The sequence below is a fragment of the Hyperolius riggenbachi genome, chromosome 10, assembly GCF_040937935.1.
Source record: "Hyperolius riggenbachi isolate aHypRig1 chromosome 10, aHypRig1.pri, whole genome shotgun sequence".
Lineage (NCBI taxonomy): Eukaryota > Metazoa > Chordata > Amphibia > Anura > Hyperoliidae > Hyperolius > Hyperolius riggenbachi.
Window position 1 is genome coordinate 134,934,468 of NC_090655.1, and position 18,690 is coordinate 134,953,157.

At 41.6% G+C, this 18,690-nt stretch overlaps 1 protein-coding gene across 7 annotated transcripts in view; it reads right to left on the reverse strand.

Annotated features, from left to right (window-relative positions):
• CDH23 (cadherin related 23) overlaps window positions 1-18,690 on the reverse strand; it is a 1,682,716-nt gene that overhangs the window by 951,267 nt on the left and 712,759 nt on the right. For all 7 annotated transcript variants that reach the window (XM_068258239.1, XM_068258233.1, XM_068258238.1 and 4 more), the window contains exon 9: window positions 15,843-15,921. In XM_068258239.1, coding sequence (XP_068114340.1) covers window positions 15,843-15,921 — 79 coding nt within the window. The remainder of the gene's footprint in view (window positions 1-15,842; window positions 15,922-18,690) is intronic.

Genomic DNA, 18,690 nt, shown 5'->3' on the forward strand with positions numbered 1-18,690 from the left:
CATTAGTACTTTTTAACGCTGTCAAGAAATAATTTGCTAGGTATGGTTAAGTAATTTCCATGGCTAAATCACTCATCCTATTGTTCTGTGTTAGTAGTAAACTGAACACTTGAATGGCAAATGGTGAAACAGAAATTTTACCCAAGTTTTCTGATCTCATCAGACTGACGAACAATCTACAAAATAAATAGCTCATTTTAATATCAACAAAACATACCCTTTGGTTTCTAGTGACTCTGTAAAATGTATTGTGTCAGAGCTGGCAGCAGTGTATAACTATATAATGAAATTGAGAAATTTGAAACCTAAAATATTACTTAAATATCCACATGTATGCAGATTTACAGTCAAAGCCTTTAACTACAATGACTTACATTTTCTGAATTATAATCTTACTGCATTCCAGAGAATATTCCCATTAAATGAAAGGTTGAATAGCACAGGAGTAAAATGAATCAATGAACAGCTATCTAGGACCAGGGGCAAGACAAGGTCATCTATTCTAGCACACAGGGCAGAGATGCAAAAATGTGCACCTTCCCCCCCCCCTCCCCCCCCCCCCCCCCCCATAAGCAAATTTCCAAGTTTCCTACTAGGGATGATCAATAAGATGCAAACATTTCTGAGTTCAAGCAGGATTATGTACATTTTTATGCAAATATATGCAGCTTGAAAATGGACCCATTAAGTCCGACCCAGGTTTAAATTGATTTGTCCATTTTCAAGGTGTGTGTAGGCGTGTGTGTAGGCGTGTGTGTAGGCGTGTGTGTGTAGGCGTATGTGTGTAGGCGTGTGTGTAGGCGTATGTGTGTAGGCGTATGTGTGTAGGCGTATGTGTGTAGGCGTATGTGTGTAGGCGTGTGTGTGTGTGTGTGTGATCACTTTACTCGTTTTGCTCAAGCTTATGCCACCACCTCAAAGTCTGCTAAAACAGTTGCTGATCGAGTCTTCAATGATTATGCCCTAAAGTATGGCATGCCCCTGCAAATGCATCATGATCAAGGCGGTGAATTTGAAATTCAGCTTTTTGCTCAGTTGAAAAAGAACTGTGGTGTACTAGGATCAAGGACAACACCGTATCACCCCCAAGGAAATGGACAAGTGGAACGGTTTAACAGAACATTGTTACAGATGCTTAGGACTCTTACTGAGACACAGAAGACAAATTGGAAAGACTCTTTGAATAAGATTGTCTATGCATATAATTGCACACAATGTGAAGTAACAGGCTTTTCCCCCTTTTAACTCCTTTTTGGAAGATCTCCAAGATTACCTAGTGACCTCTTGTTTGGACTTACCTCAGAGAAAGGAAAACCTGATCATCGAGCATACATGGAAAAATGGAAACAAGAAATGCAGAATGCATATGAAATAGTGCAAGAGAATATGAAAAAGTCAACAGAGAGAAGTAAAAAACATTATGTTGGAAGAATAAGAAGCTCAGTATTGTGTCCAGGTGACCGTGTCATCGTCAAAATCCTGACGCCTAGAGGAGGTACTGGAAAGCTCCATAGTCACTGGGAAGAGAATATTCAAGTTGGAAAAGATCTCCCAGTCTATGAAATCATACCTGAGCAGGGTAGAAGAAGATCAAGGATCATGCATCGCAATCTCTTCTTACCATGTGATTATTTACCACTGGAAGTTCAACCAAAACCACCAGTTAAACAGAAGGAAAGAAAGAGAGAGCTAGAACACAAAGATACAAATCAAGAAGAAGATGAGGAAGAAGAATATGTGTACTATAACCATCCAGTAATGCAGCCTCAAGAATTTAGTGATGATATAATTAGTGAAACTACTAATGCACAAGTGGATAGTGAGCAAGAGACATCTGCACTAAACACTGAACTGGATGAATAAGCACCTATGACCAATACAAGTGAGTCTGAGATACTACAAGAGACTGTTGTGCAAGAAGAAAATCCAAGGGAGGATGAACTATCAGTTGAGATGCAGGATGATGTTCTAGTATCCCAATGTCCAAATTCAGTTGAAGAGCACAACCAAGTCCATAACTTGCCCAGAAGAGAAAGGCGAGCTCCTAAAGTCTTTACTTATGACCAACTTGGAACGTCCACATGCTATAATGTAGTGAATGCCAATGAAAAGCTTTATCAGTATTATTCCATGCCAGTTACAGGGGTTGAACTAATAACAATGTAGACAAATCCATTTCAGATCTACCAACCATCATTCCTACAGGCATGCTAGAAGTTCTACTGTTTTAGCTATGAAGCATAATTAGAGATTTCAGAACCTAAAGAAGAGTTCTAGAATAATGTATGAGGAGTAGTTACATACTGCTGCTATAGCTAACCAAATTGATCACTGTATAGTGCAGATAAGTTACCAGAATGCCTGGGTGTAACGATTGTGGAATTCTCTCCGTGATCAGCGCACAAGACGTGTGCGCTGACACTACGGAAATCCTCCACAAACTTATAATTTGCAGAAACCCAGCAGAAGGTGCAATGCACCTGTAGAGGGAAATTCCTGTCGACAGGGGGAGCTGTGGAGTGCAGAGGAACAGCTCCTCTGCTCTACCACACACGCCAGACAGGAATTGCATGAAGGGACTGAACGCAATCGCAAGAGAGGCAATTGAGAATGAGCACAGAGACAGATTGTATGTGTGTGCACCAAACTAGTCACCAACCCGCGACGGTGCACACACCACAGCAAATATGAAGTAGGAACGCGATCGCGAGAGGTGCGATCGCCAGACGTGACACAGGGTTACAGCAAGGCAGAGCACGAGAGTAGCAAAGGCACAGCAAATCATACAATGAGGAGATAAGGAAAATAACAAACGCTAACTGAAGGCGAACACCGCACTCATTCGCAACAGTGCACGCATTCATGCGCGGTCTCCACGTAATAAGCACAATAGAGACAAGCACGCCTAACTAACCACCGACAAACAAACATGAAACAGAGGACGCGAGCGCTTGCTTAACGGTTACCTCACCGAGCCTCCAGCAAGCGTTCGTAGCGGACAAGACAGACACACGAAAACAGGAGCAAGCGAGAGAGAGGATCCACAGCACTAGCGCAGGATGCTAGTGCGATCCAGGTACAGAGTAGCAGAACAGAAGGATCCACAGCACTAGCGCAGGATGCTAGAGCGATCCAGGTAGACAGAACAGAAGGATCCACAGTACTAGCGCAAAGCGGCTAGTGCGATCCAGGAAGACAGAACAGAAGGATCCACAACACTAGCGCAGGATGCTAGTGCAATCCAGGTACAGAGTAGCAGAACAGAAGGATCCACAGCACTAGCGCAGGATGCTAGTGCAATCCAGGTACAGAGTAGCAGAACAGAAGGATCCACAGCACTAGCACAGGATGCTAGTGCGATCCAGGTACAGAGTAGCAGAACAGAAGGATCCACAGCACTAGCGCAGGATGCTAGTGCGATCCAGGTACAGAGTAGCAGAACAGAAGGATCCACAGCACTGGCGCAGGATGCCAGTGCGATCCAGGGAAACAGATCAGAAGGGGCTACCAGTAACAATCGCTGTTCCGGTTAGCACCCAGACACACAGAACAATTTCCTGTCGACCACCGCTGGGACAGGACAATCGCAACAGACAAACAAAACAGATAAGCAATCCTAACTGTACTAAGGAAACATGCCCAGTGCAGTTTCCAGGGATTACTCTAGGCTAATCTTCAACAAAGAGCAAGACTGACACTCCCGGGGAGTGTCACACAGGATCTAACTCTTATGACCAGCAACTTACTGTGGGAAACATAGCTCTTTATAAAGCAAGCCCACAGGGGATGTGGCTAGGCAATCTGCTTGACAAACATATGCAAATTCCTCAGCAGCAAGCTGCACAACTGACAAAAGGTCTCTCTTCCAGAGACCTGCAGAATGCAGACCTGAACAGTGATCAAAAGGCTGCCTGCCTGCACAGGCAGCTGAGATCATCACACTGGGGTTGAGAAATTTTCAGGTTAATAGATGTGTAGATTTCGGGACGCCATCTAATTTTGCGGGGGAGAGTGTAATAGACTGATTTTTGTGTAGTAAAATCTGTTAAGCAGTAATTTCCCAATTAGCTATTGGAAAATAATCCTATTCTTTGAAATATCTATGTAAATAACAGGCTGAAATACAGGATCAGGATTTGGGCTATCTATTGCCTGAGTCTGTTTATGTTTAGCAACTAGTTTGACCTGAGGAAAGTACCTAAGGGGTGGCTCTTGGCCTGGCTACCTCATTCTCATCAGACATGATGCAGGCAGAGGAAGCATGCTCTTGGAGTGCTTATTTCTAACTCCCTTTTTAAGGTATTTTATCTATGTATTAAGCTCAAAATGGTACAGACTAACCAGCAAGCTCATGGTGACCCAGAACTCATTGGAGTGTGTAAGGGACTACAATGGTCCTAAAAGCCCCCTTACTAAAATGTTAAGAAAAACAAAAATTTGCTTTCCTAAAACAGAAAGAATTTGTGATAATTCAGGTTGGAGTGAGCTCGAGATGTCTCTCAGAGCACCACTGCTGAATATATGCAAATTAACCATTGTACCCTTAGAAGCTAAACACACCTCCAGAACCGCTGGAATGCAATGATGTGTCAGCTTGTTAAATTGTACAGAGCCATAATAATCCAACATGCATACAGACTGTTTCGGATTGTTTGATCCTCATCAGTGCATGGCATGGATTAATTTGGCTCTATGGAGTAGGGCTTGTAAACCGAGAGGTACATTAGGCTCAAAATGAATCAGTGACTGATAGACAGTTAATGTATGTTATATGAACAATTTATGAACATGTTAAGAGTATGTGATGCAGATATTTGCTATGGGTAAACTGAGCAGCGCTGTATGTGTTCTATATTAGGCAGCTAGCCATTCAGCCATTTCAGTGCTATAAGCGTAATATGTTAGGCAACTAGCCACTCAGCCATGTTAGTGATTTGCAGAAGAAGAGAAAATCAGGCCTCACAGCCAGTATGTAATGTAGTATGTAATGTGTGTGTTCTGTTCACATGAAGCCTTATAACTCACAGATCTGTAGGAATAATGTGTTTATTGTAAATGTATTTGAGCTAGTGTGCAGCCACATGTGTGTTTAGGGACTACCTGCTGTCAGCCATGCTGGAACCATGTGTCACAGTGAATCTATGCAGTTATAAAGATCAGGCAGCAAAGTTAATGCATCTTTACCTGTTCAGCAAGAAATGCTTTTGTATTTGCACTTTTATATGACTGTTATATGGACAAGGACTGGATGTTATTGTGAATAGTTTTTATTGAAAACCTTTTATTTTGCTATGCAACTTATGTTGTTTGAATAAATTCTCATCAGACATGATGCAGGCAGAGGAAGCATGCTCATGGAGTGCTTACTTCTAACGTGTGTACGTGTGCGCGTTTGCGTGTGTGCGTGTGCGCGCGTGTGTGTGTGTGTGTGTGTGTGTGTTTGATTCATTTCACTCCTTTGCTATTTAACTTTTCATTTAATGGGAATGTTTTCTGCAATGCAGTAAGGTTATAGTTCATAAAATGTAAATGGTTGTAGTTATTCCCTACCACACATACATCAAGCATCATTTACATACAGTTGACAAACCATGTACCCACATAAACACAATGGGCCTGATTCACAAAGCGGTGCTAACTCTCAGCACGGCCGTTTTCACGCGAATTTTCACATTGCGCGCGATCACGAATTTTCGTGCGAAATGATAACGTTTTCGCGCGCAAACGCGAATTTTTGCGCAAAAACGAATTCGATTTTGCGCGAAAATTCACGTTTGCGCGCAAAAACTTTATCATTTCACGTGAAAATTCGCGATCGCGCGCAATGCGAAAATTTGCGCGAAAACGGCCGTGCTAAGAGTTAGCACCGCTTTGTGAATCAGGCCCAATGTGTAAAACCCATGCACACACACATGCGCACACTACACACAGAATATAATACGCTTTATGCACATTGTCCACACATACTTTGAACTCCATGCAAATGCATGCTGTAACCAAAATCATTTTATCTTTATTTCTTTACAGTGTTCGAAAGATTAATAATTCATCTTGCAGTTTTAAGGCACACCTATATCACAGAAGTGATTCATCTGTCTAGCGCATTATGCATCTTGTTCTCATTGCAGTTTACCTGTCCTTGGAATGATGTCTGCCTCCGATAACCAGGCTGGGAGCCAGCTAGACTATAGAAAATACATAGATGCTAATATTCTTTGTCACAGCCCACCTTATTTCAAGTAACTACTTCTAGCTCCATGCAATATTCCCCTCTAGTGAGATGGGGCTTATTCTCATTTATAACTAACTGATGTGATTCTTACTGACTTGCATTCAAATTTGGGGCAAATGGCAAGGAGCTCGGAACTGGGCTAATCAAAAACACTTTGTCGATTTGGATTGGCTCAGTAACAAGCTACATATAATTTGCATTGCATTTGCAAGTCAGAAAAGTTAGGATCTCACTGATCTTACTGACTGTATAAAATGCTGCATAAGCAGATGTTTTAGATTTCTTAGTGCCCTTTTTTGTCACTATAGTGCTGTGGATATGTGCTGGCGTTGCCCCCAGAATGAAAGCAAATGAGTAGTGAATTGAGTAGCGACCTGAGATTTGGATGAGCAAAAAAGGAACTGGCATCCATAAAGCCAATAATCCAGCAGAGTAGCTAATTTCTTATATAATTTATGTTCATACCAACAGCTGTGTTAAAGTGAACCAAGCACCACTTTTAGCACCCAGGGCATCTCAGTAGCACAATAAAAATGTATATTAACAAAGCCGTTCTTCACAAAAACAAAATATTCTACCTCTTTTTAGATTTAAATGTTTGTTACAGGCTTTTATTGCCATACTTCCACTGGCCTATTGGTTTCCAGAAAGAGGATAATAAGCAACGAAAAGGACAATGTATTATAAAAGGTTTAGAGAGTCACAATTACATTTACACCTTCTCATGGAAAAATAAGGGCAAAGGAAATGGGGGCAGCTCCTACAGCTATTAGAAACTAGGACAAACTGCAGAAAAAGAAAGCTGCTTGGATGGATCCCTGTCACGGTTTCATTTCTCTGTGACCTTCCCCTATAAACCAGGACCTATGTGCTGATCTCCAGGTCCATTATTTAGTTCAAACAAGTTGGACATTTAACCTACCTGTCACAAACAAACCATGAAGAAACACAATCAATGGGTTTACTGATTGTGTTTCACGATTACAATCCAAATTGCCCATCTAGGGACAGCATAGAGAAAAACTCTGGGGTCTGTATATTCAGGAAACCATGTGGCTGCAGTTGGTATCCTGAGAGAACAAGGTTTTTCTTTAATTACCAGGAACAAAAGGAATCTTCCTTTTAGCATATAGGGTATTTTCTTTGGTGATTCTTATAGAGGCCAAGAATACCTAGGACAGAAGTAAGGAGAGAAGTAGGGAGAGACCGGGAGCCCAGCGTTGCAGTATCGTTAGGTATAGGGAGGATACAATTATACAGCTAGATACTGTAGTTCCTGCAACCACCATATAGGCCTGCAGGGAATTAACCATCCCTGCTCGGCACTCCAGGTCCTGCTGGATACCGGACGGTCGCTCTCCTGTAGTATGATAGACTTTCCAGAAAAACTGCACAGCAATTACCTCCAAAGGAGGTCTGACTGGTAATGGGTAGAATGGAGGAGCCCAATGTGTGTTCCATATTAGTTTTTTAAAATATAAATAAAAAAAATATAAAAAGAGATGTAATTACTTACCTCTCCAGAAGATATAGACACCAGTTAAACCGGAACATTTTTTTTTTATACAAAAAGCTATCTGTCAGATTACTTTTTGAATTAAAACGTGTTTCCAGTTGAACTGGTGTCTATATCTTCTGGAGCGATAAGTGATTACCTCTCCTTTTATTATATTTTTTTACTAGTATTTTAAAATACTAAAATAGAAGGAACACATCCTACCCATTACCTTCCCTTTAGCAGACCACTAGCAGCCAAGTGTGAACTCTGCCAGCAAACAGGACCAAATGGTCCTTTTCATGGCAGAGGAAGCCTGAGCACAGCAACTCTGCAGGAGACTAGGCAGACAGGCTCCACTATGCCCATATCTAGAATTACTGTATAGTGTGATTTTTGTCTTTTTAGGACAACTGAAGTGAGAGGAATAAGGAGGCTGTCATATTTATTTCCTTTTAAGCAACACCAGGTTCCTGGCAATCCTGCTGATCCTCTACCGCTATACTTTTAGCCATAGGCACTGAACAAGCATATGCAGATCAGGTGTTTCTGACATTATTGTCAGATCTGACAAGATTAGCTGCATGCTTGTTTCTGGTGTTTCAGATACTACTGCAGCGAAATAGATCAGCATAACAGCCTGGCAACTGGTATTGTTAAAATGGAAATAAATGTGGCAGCCCCCATATCCCTCTCGCTTCAGTTGTCCTTTAAGAGATGCAATACTTATAATAGGTATGAAAATGATATCGATGCAAGTGAACAGAGGCGCCAAAAGGTTAAAACAATATGATAAAACTTTTAATTTAAATATAGCAATAGTAGTCCAGGTCTGCATTAAGCGCCTCTGTGTACAGAGGCGCTTAACCACCTTGGCGGTAATGACGAGCTCAGCTCGTCCATTACCGCTGCGGTGGATTTCTCAGGCCCTGCTTGTGAAATTTTCACAATTTTTTTTTAAACATGCAGCTATCACTTTGCTAGCTGTGTGTTGGACGCGATCGCTGCCGATCCGCTGCTACCCGGCGCGAACAGGCCGCCCCTCCCCTCCCGAGACCCCTGCGCAGCCTGGCCAATCAGTGCCAGGCAACGCTGAGGGGTGGCTCGGGACTCCCTCTGACGTCATGACGTCGATGACGTCATCACGATCGTTGCCATGTCGATGGGGGAGGCCAAACAGGAAATCCCATTCTGAACAGGATTTCCTGTTTGCTCTGATCGCCGGAGGCGATCGGAAGGGGCGGGGGGATGCCACTGCTCAGCGGCTATCATGTAACTAGCGCTAGGCTAGCTACAGGATTAAAAAAAAAAAAAAAAGTGCTGCGCAGCCACCCTGGCGCAATCAATAGAACGCCAGGGTGGTTAATGCAGACCTGGACTACTATTGCTATATGCTACCTTTTGAATTGCCTGAGGAAGTGGGGTTATGCCCGCAAAACGTGTTGTGAAATCTTGGAGTATATAAATAAATTCTTATTTTGTTATACCTTAAAAACGTATTGGTTTTCCGAATGTCCCTTGGAGTGGTTAGAATTCCACCACAGCCACTTCCATGTTTTAAAAGTTTTTTCATATTGTTTTAACCTTTTGGCGCCTCAGTTCACTTGCATCAATCTTCTATCCACCCTGGTGGAAGGGCGGCAAACGTTATACGTTTCTTTCTATCTACAGAGAGCGGCTTCTTATTCCTGAGTGGGGACAGGCTTAATCTCCCCACCTGCTGTTACAGTGGTTGCCTGAACGGTAACCCTGGTTTGTGAGTATCCTTTACTTTTCATCACCTCTTTGTTGTGTCCATACATACTTACACTATATTGGGCTCTCGGTGTCCCGGTGTTCTCTTTCATGAAAATTATATCATTTGATTGGTAAGGTCCAGCTGAAAAGTCTCACATTTAATTGATAAAGCATATGATACCCAGCAACTGGGTCAGTAACAGAATATCCTACAATATTCATGTCTGCTATCATTGTGATCTATATTCTTTGGGGATTGTGTATTTGTTGTTATTTGTGTGCGATGAATGTGGTCAGAGATGTGTAAATATTACTTATTTTGGACTTAAGATTCCCATCATAAATAAAATAACGCCCAAACCCCAGCCCAGGGACTGGCTCTGAGATCCGCCCTCAGAGCAGATCTGTATAAAAGAAAAAGCATTTTCAACAAAAAGTTTTCCATCTAACATCATTATATAACGAAAAAGCAGCTAGCACGAGAACCACATGCTAGCTGCCATTTTAACGGACTTTTATTCTGAAACAAAGGATTTTTCTTGGACTTCCTTACAAAAAGGCATTTTTGTTCCAAAAGCTTCAGTATTCATTTATTTTATTTTATCTGGGCTACTCCCTCTCTCTAGTGTTACTTTTAATACTTTTCTGTGTATATTATTAATATTGCATTTACAATAAACAACTACAGGTCATTTTCTCTGCTAAATATCTGCTTTCAGCACCGCAGAAAGAATCCTAGCCTTTCTGAAGATTCGCTACCCTGAAGTTTTGTATTGTTTAGCCAGAGCTAAACTTTCATTCACAGGTTAAGAATAGTCAGAGCAGATTCCTCAAACAGATTTGGTGGCAGCCCTGTACCCAAAATTGTGTACTTAAGTGTTTGTGATGCTCGCATGCTCACACGCTCCCTCCTAGCCTGTCTGCTACCCAATTCCAGCGGTTTTTAGCATATCGATTGCATCCACGAGGTTGGACAGTCTGTCGATTGAAATAAATTGGAAGACATTGAGCATGTGACACTACTAATAGGTTTTTTGGTTGTGGAAGGAAGTTTGAGTACTCAACCCATACAAAAATAGAAAGATACAAATTCCATCACCACAGTGTCCTTGAAATGTGCACCTGAGACTAACACCGGAGGCGAGAGTGCCTGTTAGGCTGCATACTGTACGTACACACTATCAATATATGTCGCCTTTTAGGGATCAGAACCTGATACCCTTGGGCAACATTGCTGGGTCTGGCAGCACACACATTTTTCAGCTGTGTAGCTGACAGCACACTGAGTTGCTATGTGGGGGGACGACAAAGGGACCAGGAGTAGCCCATAGTTGACATCATGCCAGGGGTGGGGGAGTGGTGTGAACAATGGCTTCGGTGGTAGATCGGCGTCACTGAAGTTGGGTAGATCTGTCTGGTGGATCGCTCATGGGTTGGGGGTCACCAGCTGCAGATCACACGGCTGATTGTTGGCTGAGTCGGTCATTATCGGCTGTCTCAGCTGACAAAGAAAACCTGAACTGAAAATTAAAAGTCAAAATAAACATACACAGGTCATACTTGCCTCCCATGTAGTCTACTCCTCAATCTCTTTCTCCTTTCCTGTGTCCTGTTTGTCCAATGTGATCAAGGGAATTCTCCGTCCTCCATTTTGAAAATGGCCATTACCCCTGGTCAGCACACTGTTAAACTGTAACATTGCCCACTTGAGCCATAGGGATACAAGGCACCATCAGTTGTCCTCTCAGCTGTAACTGACAGCAACTGATATATAACTGACAGCAACTGATGTATTTCAGTTCTGACAAAATTTTGTCAGAATTGGAAGGGATCACTGTCAAAAGAAAATGGCGAGCTTCTGAGAGGAAGTGATGGCAAGGTAACTATGTAATATTCATTTGAAGTTACCTCATGTGTTTATTTTAAATAACTTTTCTCAGTTCAGGTTCCCTTTAAGTCAGGCGTGTGTACGAGGATTTTGTCATTTAGCTATTATTACCTGTCATACTTAATAAAGCACTAATATACTATACAGCACTGCATAGTTATTCTAATATTTGCTCAATTCCTCCATGTGCACAAATGCTTAACAGAACTGAACGCTTAAAAGAACTAAAGGACCTGCTTGGATGGTCAGTTCAGGTACAATGACTTTCAAGAGATGAAGCTTCAATACACCTAGTTGAGGATAATTTATTAATACAAATTTGCTCCGTCAGAGCTGCACTTCACTGAAATGAATCTATTTAGTTAGATGTGGATCATGGAATCTGCAACAGATGCACTTTTTGGTTCATAAATATTCCACCATCCCATAGGACCATTCCTCTCACTTAACCTTGAGTTTTCTTGACTTTATATTGCTGTTAAAGGCATAGGAGTCCTTGCATGCATGCGATAGCAGTCAACAGCTGAGTAATAGTAGAAATGCATTATTAGTGGTTACTTATCTTCAATCAATGAACGTGATATCTGGACAAATCTCCAATAAAACCCCTTTCTATGCAACGGTTTCATTCACGAGGATCAACCTCTTTCCATAGCACTTTTACCCATTTGACTCTGTCTTCTAGCAGGTTTGAAGCCCTGTCCACAGCTCTAGATGGAGTTCAATTAATCTCTGTTAACCCAGAAAGCTGACCAAATGAAATGCCTTTGCTGGAACATACCCCATTACAGTGGAAGTCATTTGCTTAGCTTTACAATGAGTGATGGGATGGCAGAGTCAGTAAGGCTTGGGACTTTCTCCATAAATCTGTCAAAATGTTGTGTGGATTACGTCTCAGGATTAATTACAGTATCTGCCCTTCAAACAAAGCCTTGACCTCAATCAGTGGCTCACTAGCGCAAACTTTAGCGCAGCAATCCTATCTTCAACAATGGCAGGGACTAGCTTGTATTTCAAAACAAAATTTAAATCTGTAATTTCAAGTACTTTCCATTATTTTGCAAGGTCTAATTTTTAGTGATTTTATGCAAATGTAAATATAATATAAGTACACTAACACTTCAAAGCAATCCTGTCTCATTGAAGGCAAGTTACACATTAACAACACTTACCTTTGCTACCCAGCACCACGTTGTGGTATTATGTGGCGAGTTATGGAAATCAGTATCTTAGATATATAAAAGTAAAAATTGGTGCATAGTTGCTGCCATATTTTGAAGGGAAGCAGCCAGCAGTAAAAAATAAAGTGCTCAGCAGTTAGGCCTGGAACCCTCTAGCAGCTTTCTAAGCACCGGTGATTTGTAAAGCTCTTGCTAATAGAATGCTATGGGGGATTTTTTTTTAAATCACATCCCTCAAGTGGGATCACACCCATAGCATTACATTAGCAAGAGCTTTTCAAATAACAAGCACTCAGAAAAGGCTTAGAAAAGCGATGCTAGTGGGTTCCAGGCCTTACAGGTGAGACACTCCTTACATAACAGACAGTCTAGTGCAGGCATGGGCAAACTTGGCCCTCCAGCTGTTAAGGAACTACAAGTCCCACAATGCATTGCAGAAGTCTGACAGCCACAGTCATGACTCAAAGGCAAATGCATTGTGGGACTTGTAGTTCCTTAACAGCTGGAGGACCAAGTTTGCCCATCTTTGCCCATGCCTGGTCTAGTGTCAGTTTACTTCAACAGCAACTGCAGTTTCTCACTTCCCTGTTGTGGCTGTGATGATGCCAGTAAAACAAAGGTAGAAAAGACTACAATGGTAAACACAATCCATCAGTATGGTATCTACTGTAAAATGCTTGCTGCTGAGTAAGCTTGCAAACTTCACAAAGCTACTGATCCTACAAAAATGCCAATACAGAAGATCTCAATTCTGCTGAAGGAAGAATTCCATGGAAACTCCTCTTTACTCAGACATCTCCTAAGCAAGTAGTTCTCTTTTGTGCACCAACTTCTAAGGTACTCTGGTATCCCTTTTGCCATTATTTAAAAATTATAAATAAAACCATGAGAGACTATAGTACAATACTTGTTAAGTGCAAGAATAGGTCCAATTTGGTTGCAGAGAGCAGTGGTATAGCTATAGCCCATGCATCCCCCACAATTGTAGAGCAATGGGATCCTGCCCTTCCTCCCCATAGTGTAGCAGTTTAACAATTACCTGCTCCAATGCTGTGTTGGGTGTCTTCTGTTCTTCATAAAAGCAGCTTGCTCTATGCTGTGTACCTTCAAGTCCCAATGCATGTCATGTGAACAGGAGTCAGCAACATGAAAGCATAGAGCGTATGGCTGCCGGAAAGGACAGATGAGACCCGGTGCACTACTGGAACATGTAATTATTACACTGCTCTGCTGCACTACTCTGGAAGGTAGTGAGAGGGTGCCATGGGGGTTTAGGGGTGAGAGGTTTGTGTGTTTTTGTGTGTGAGACTAGCTGCATGAGTGGCTAAAGAACGAATTTCACTTGGGGGGTTGTCAAAGGGGTGGTTGTTAAGCTCCTGGCAGGAAGCTTCCCTAAATGTAATAGGCAATTGCAAGTCCTTTGCATCCTTACAGACCTCTTTAAAAAAACACCCCACTTATTTTACCATCCCCACTGTGCCCTTGCTTTGCTGCACTTTTTAGCACAATAATACATCCAATTTACCTAAATAAAGAATACATCCAGGTTAGGGAGCTCCCGTAATTGCCAGAAGCAATTTCAAATCCGATTGCAGCCCAAATCCAATTAAAATCAACCAAATTCCACTTGCCCCACTGACTTAAATGAAATTTACCCGAAATTCCAACATTCCACTGCATTTTTGAAAATTCTGTCCTGAATGATTTAGTGGACTGTGCGCAGTTCTCTGCAGAGGTTTAGTGGTAGATCTCTTTTCACCACTGTAATAACAGCTGAGCAACTGCAGCATGTTAGTAAGTTACTTCATATAACCATGCCTATAAAATGTCTATTTGTCTATTTAGTAAATGAAAGATGAACTTTACGCAATTAATTTTCCTAGCAGTCTGGGAGCTGCAGCTGTAAACACTTCCGAAAATATTTCTCTCTCCTCCCCAAATTTTAAAAGGAATCAAAGCCTTGCTGTGCTCAAACTGTAAACCAGGGTAATCGCTTTTTCCTTTGATGTGTTCTGCATGATTCTTCCCCGTGATAGCTGTCCCTGCTGAGCTGCACCCACTGGTCAGGATTAAGGCAGGCTTGCCATTCACACTGATACAGCTGGGTGTGACTGTGCAGAATGGTGCTGATAATGTGAAATGTAAGAAATAACCTAAACCGGCAATGACTGATTTGTCATTTTCTTCACACTAGCTTAGCTAGCATTTCAAAAGCGAGACATATTTTCTTGAAGGCAACATTATGTGAAAAAAAATAGGTCTCACGGCTTTTTAGATCATTTTAATTCTACTAATAAACTGGTTAATTCCACTCTAAAGTGGAAACACAAAACAAATTGTTAAGGGGGGGTGTCTAACAGTCTGCTTTAAAACTGGAGGTGAGGACAGAAGAAGAGAACGGAAAAAAGAGCTCAGATGCTCGCTACATTGCTGGGGGTGACAGCATCGTCTCCTTTCCTTCTCTCCTCCTTTGGCCTGGTCCTGGATCTCATTAGGCTGTTATTCTCTGTTCCCTCAACCCCTTCCAAAACACTGCTGCAACCTTGCCTCTACCTCCCCTCTGAAAGAGCTAATTCCATTGTACAGCTGTCCAAAACTGGCATGATCGGCTTCTTCACTGGGCAACCCAGTCAGAGAGCTGTGCCAATCCTTCGCATTGTGACAGAATGAGATAGCCATGATGTGTGAAGCATTGCAGTGCTGGGTCATACCCTGAGATGACACAATTAAAGAGACTTTTTCCTTAATAAAAGAAGCAGAGGGACAATGAAAAGCTATTGGACAGCTCACTTGTAAGGAAAACGTAACAATCTGCACAGTGAGACATCTTCCTCACTAAACTAACTGTTGCATAAGAACCTGGAAGGTGTTAAATTTCACTAACTTTTGTCTTGGATAAGAATAAGCAATATGAACTTGGGCTTGAAGCGTTCTAAAGTCTAATGCCCTTTACATTCTTGATAGCTGCAATGACTAATTAAAACTCTTGGAATGGTGTCCACAATAAACTTTATACTGATTTTTGGTAAGTGAGGCTTGATGTGACTTTTTGCTTGTGCTCCCTTTTTTTTTTAATTAAAACTCTTGCACAGGTCTGTCAGTGTGGTGTCAGCAGACCACTACTTTACAGGACTGAGATAATTAATGGGCATAAAAGCTGGAAAAAGCTGGATTGTGGCATGTGCTCTGATTTTGCACAGATTTTCACCTGCTCTGGTCTGTGATTTTATATGTTAGCAAAGCTGAGGTTGTTTACAGTAGACACCCAAGTGAGAAACACACATGAAAATAGCTAATACTGTAACTTACCAGAGACTATGGTGTAGACAACTGGTCTAGGGCGGCCTCTGTCTTGATCAATAGCTGTAAGCATCTTTACTGTTGTTCCCTTTGAACAAAAACACAAAAAGATTCAGTATTGATTCAACCTTCAGAAATAATGTCCTAACATTAATTACACATTGCCTATAATAATGTGAACATACAGGCATTTTAGAACTATTTCATAGGTGAAAACATAAAACAGCACTTTTTTATATAACTCATTAAGTAGCATAAAATCAATTCAAACTGAATTAAAGCTTTGGGTCAGTGACTATAAGGACACCTCACAAAAAGCAATGGAAGTCAGTTTAACTACTTGCCGACTGCTCTACGCTGATTGGCGTTAACGACCTTCTATGGGGCTAGCAGGAGATCGCGCATCTCCTGCTTGGAAGGCGGAGCTCCACTCCGCCTTCAGTCTCCCAGTGGTGATCGCCGCTCGAAGACTGTTAGACGTCTAATGCCTGTGTACCGTGCTGCTATCTGCAGCAGCACTGTACTGAGGACAGCTGTGTGACAAAAAACAACTGGGGGGCGATCAGACCCCACCAACAGAGAGCTCTTTTGGTGGGGAGAAAAGGGGGGGGGAATCACTTGTGTGCTGAGTTGTGCGGCCCTGCAGCTTGGCCTTAAAGCTGCAGTGGCCATTTTAGTAAAAATAGCCTTGTCACTAGGGGGGTTTAACACCACGGCCCTCAAGTGGTTAAGATTACTGTATATCTAACAAACAATACAATATTGAACAAAAAGTCAGTAGCCTTGAAAAAGTATGGCATTCTTGGCTAAACTACATTGACACCACAAATCAATTAGTAGATCCACTGAGGTTGAGAGGGATACAAATATTTATATATTTGTTTACTATGTATCGGGTTAATTTTTTGGACATACAAAAAGACAGATTCTAGTTACATTATCAAACAGTACAGGATTGTAGTATGTCTATCCTAAATCTTAACCCCCTTGCTGACAAATTTTAGATTTTAAAGGTAGAGTATTGTACCATGTTAGCACTCTATACAAAAAGTCAGTAAAAGAATGGAGTCTAAAGAAGGCATAGCAATAAAAGCAACATTTCAATAAGAATTCCAGTGTTCTCAGGTCAGCAGCAGCGGATGTGGATGGGATTGTGAGTGAACAGACCATGTTAATAGGTAAACAGTTCAACTGTTCATTTACAAAACAGAAAAGCTATCTGCTTGCTGTAAAGAACCTATACAGCCCCATATGGAGGGGTAAAAGGTTTTAATTTTCTTAGCAGCTAGTTGATGCATTTTGATAGCTGAGTAACAGGTCTCTGATTACAGCAGCACAGAGAGGGAGATGAACACTGCTCTGGCCACCTTCAGCTCTGCTACTTCACTACTGAAGGACCATGACAAATACAATTATTTATCAGCTGCCTGGAAACATACATGAGTCACTGATGCCTGGTACATGCAATGCAATTTCCCATCAGATTAACAGGATTAATCAATTTTTTTTAAAGAAGGGATTGGAAAGTAGATTAAGAAAACAATCTGAAATTATCAATTCCACCAGTCGATGCGAATTTGCATTGTGTGCACCAGGCATAAAACAAGCTTTTCCTCCTACAAACCTGTAATCGCTAGTCAGGGTCTTGGACAGAATGATATTAGGTGAAGAGAGATGGTGGTGGTTGGTGGCAGTGGGTTTTGGGTGCTGGAATGTAAAAATTTGGCCCTGTCTAGGAACCCAGATTATATGAGGAATGCTACCATTTCTCACAGCACCTATTGAAGACTTATGGGGGCCAAACATGTTACAATGTTTCAGTTTAATTTTACCCCAATTCGTTTAAACCAATTCACTGTGTGAAATATTGAGAAAATATTTTTTCGATTGATAAATTCAATCAAAATTGTCATTTTTTCCATTAAAATCGAATGTAAAGGTTGGAAAAATCCAAAAAATTTTGTCAGAAATTGAATGGTGTGTGAAAGGTTGTATGAAAGTCATTCAATCTAATTTCAAGTTTACATTCAAAAATGAAAAAACTTTATTTGTCAAAGTGACAATGTATTTCTTCACTGTAATAAATGAAGTGTTGTTGATTAAAATAAATGAGGAACAGATTTGTTAATGTGAGGTAAATTTTTAAGGTTGTGTTGTTTGCCTTGCAGTGATGGCACAGAACACCCCATACACATTTATAAATTAACCACTAGGCGACCGCGTGACAGCCCCAGGACCACCTAAAGCCAATCGGCTTAAAGTCCTTGGGGCGTGGCTTGCAGGAGATTGCGCGTGCTGATGCGCATGCAACTCCACTTGGATGACAGAGCTCTGCTCCGCCTTCAGTCTCCCAACAGCAATCGCCGCTCAGAGACTGTTAGACGGCAAAACTACCATCTTTTAACACGGTACAGCACTGCAATCACACGGCTGTCCCCGTGGGTGGCACAAAAGTGATCCGCTGTCATAGGCTGAAGTCTATGACAATGATCATGTTGATTGGCTGGGAGGAGGGAGGGAGGGAGAATTACAAAATAAATAAAAAATAGGTAAAAATATTATAAAACAAAACAAACAAATATTTGTATATATATTAAAAAAAAAAACAATCCCACCCCTTTATTCTAGCCTCCACTAGGGTCTTTAGAAACCTGTTTTCTAAAGAGGAGGAATCTTCCCTCATTGGCCCTTTAACACCAGTCAGAGACAACCCAGCATTCCCACCAGGGCAGTTCTCGTCTTTTGCCCACAACTGGGCTTCACCTAGCATCCCCAGACTTAGAGATTTTGTACATAACAAGGAAATCAAGGATATATCCACTGTCAGTCAAGCAATGACCTCAGGCAAATTCCCCTT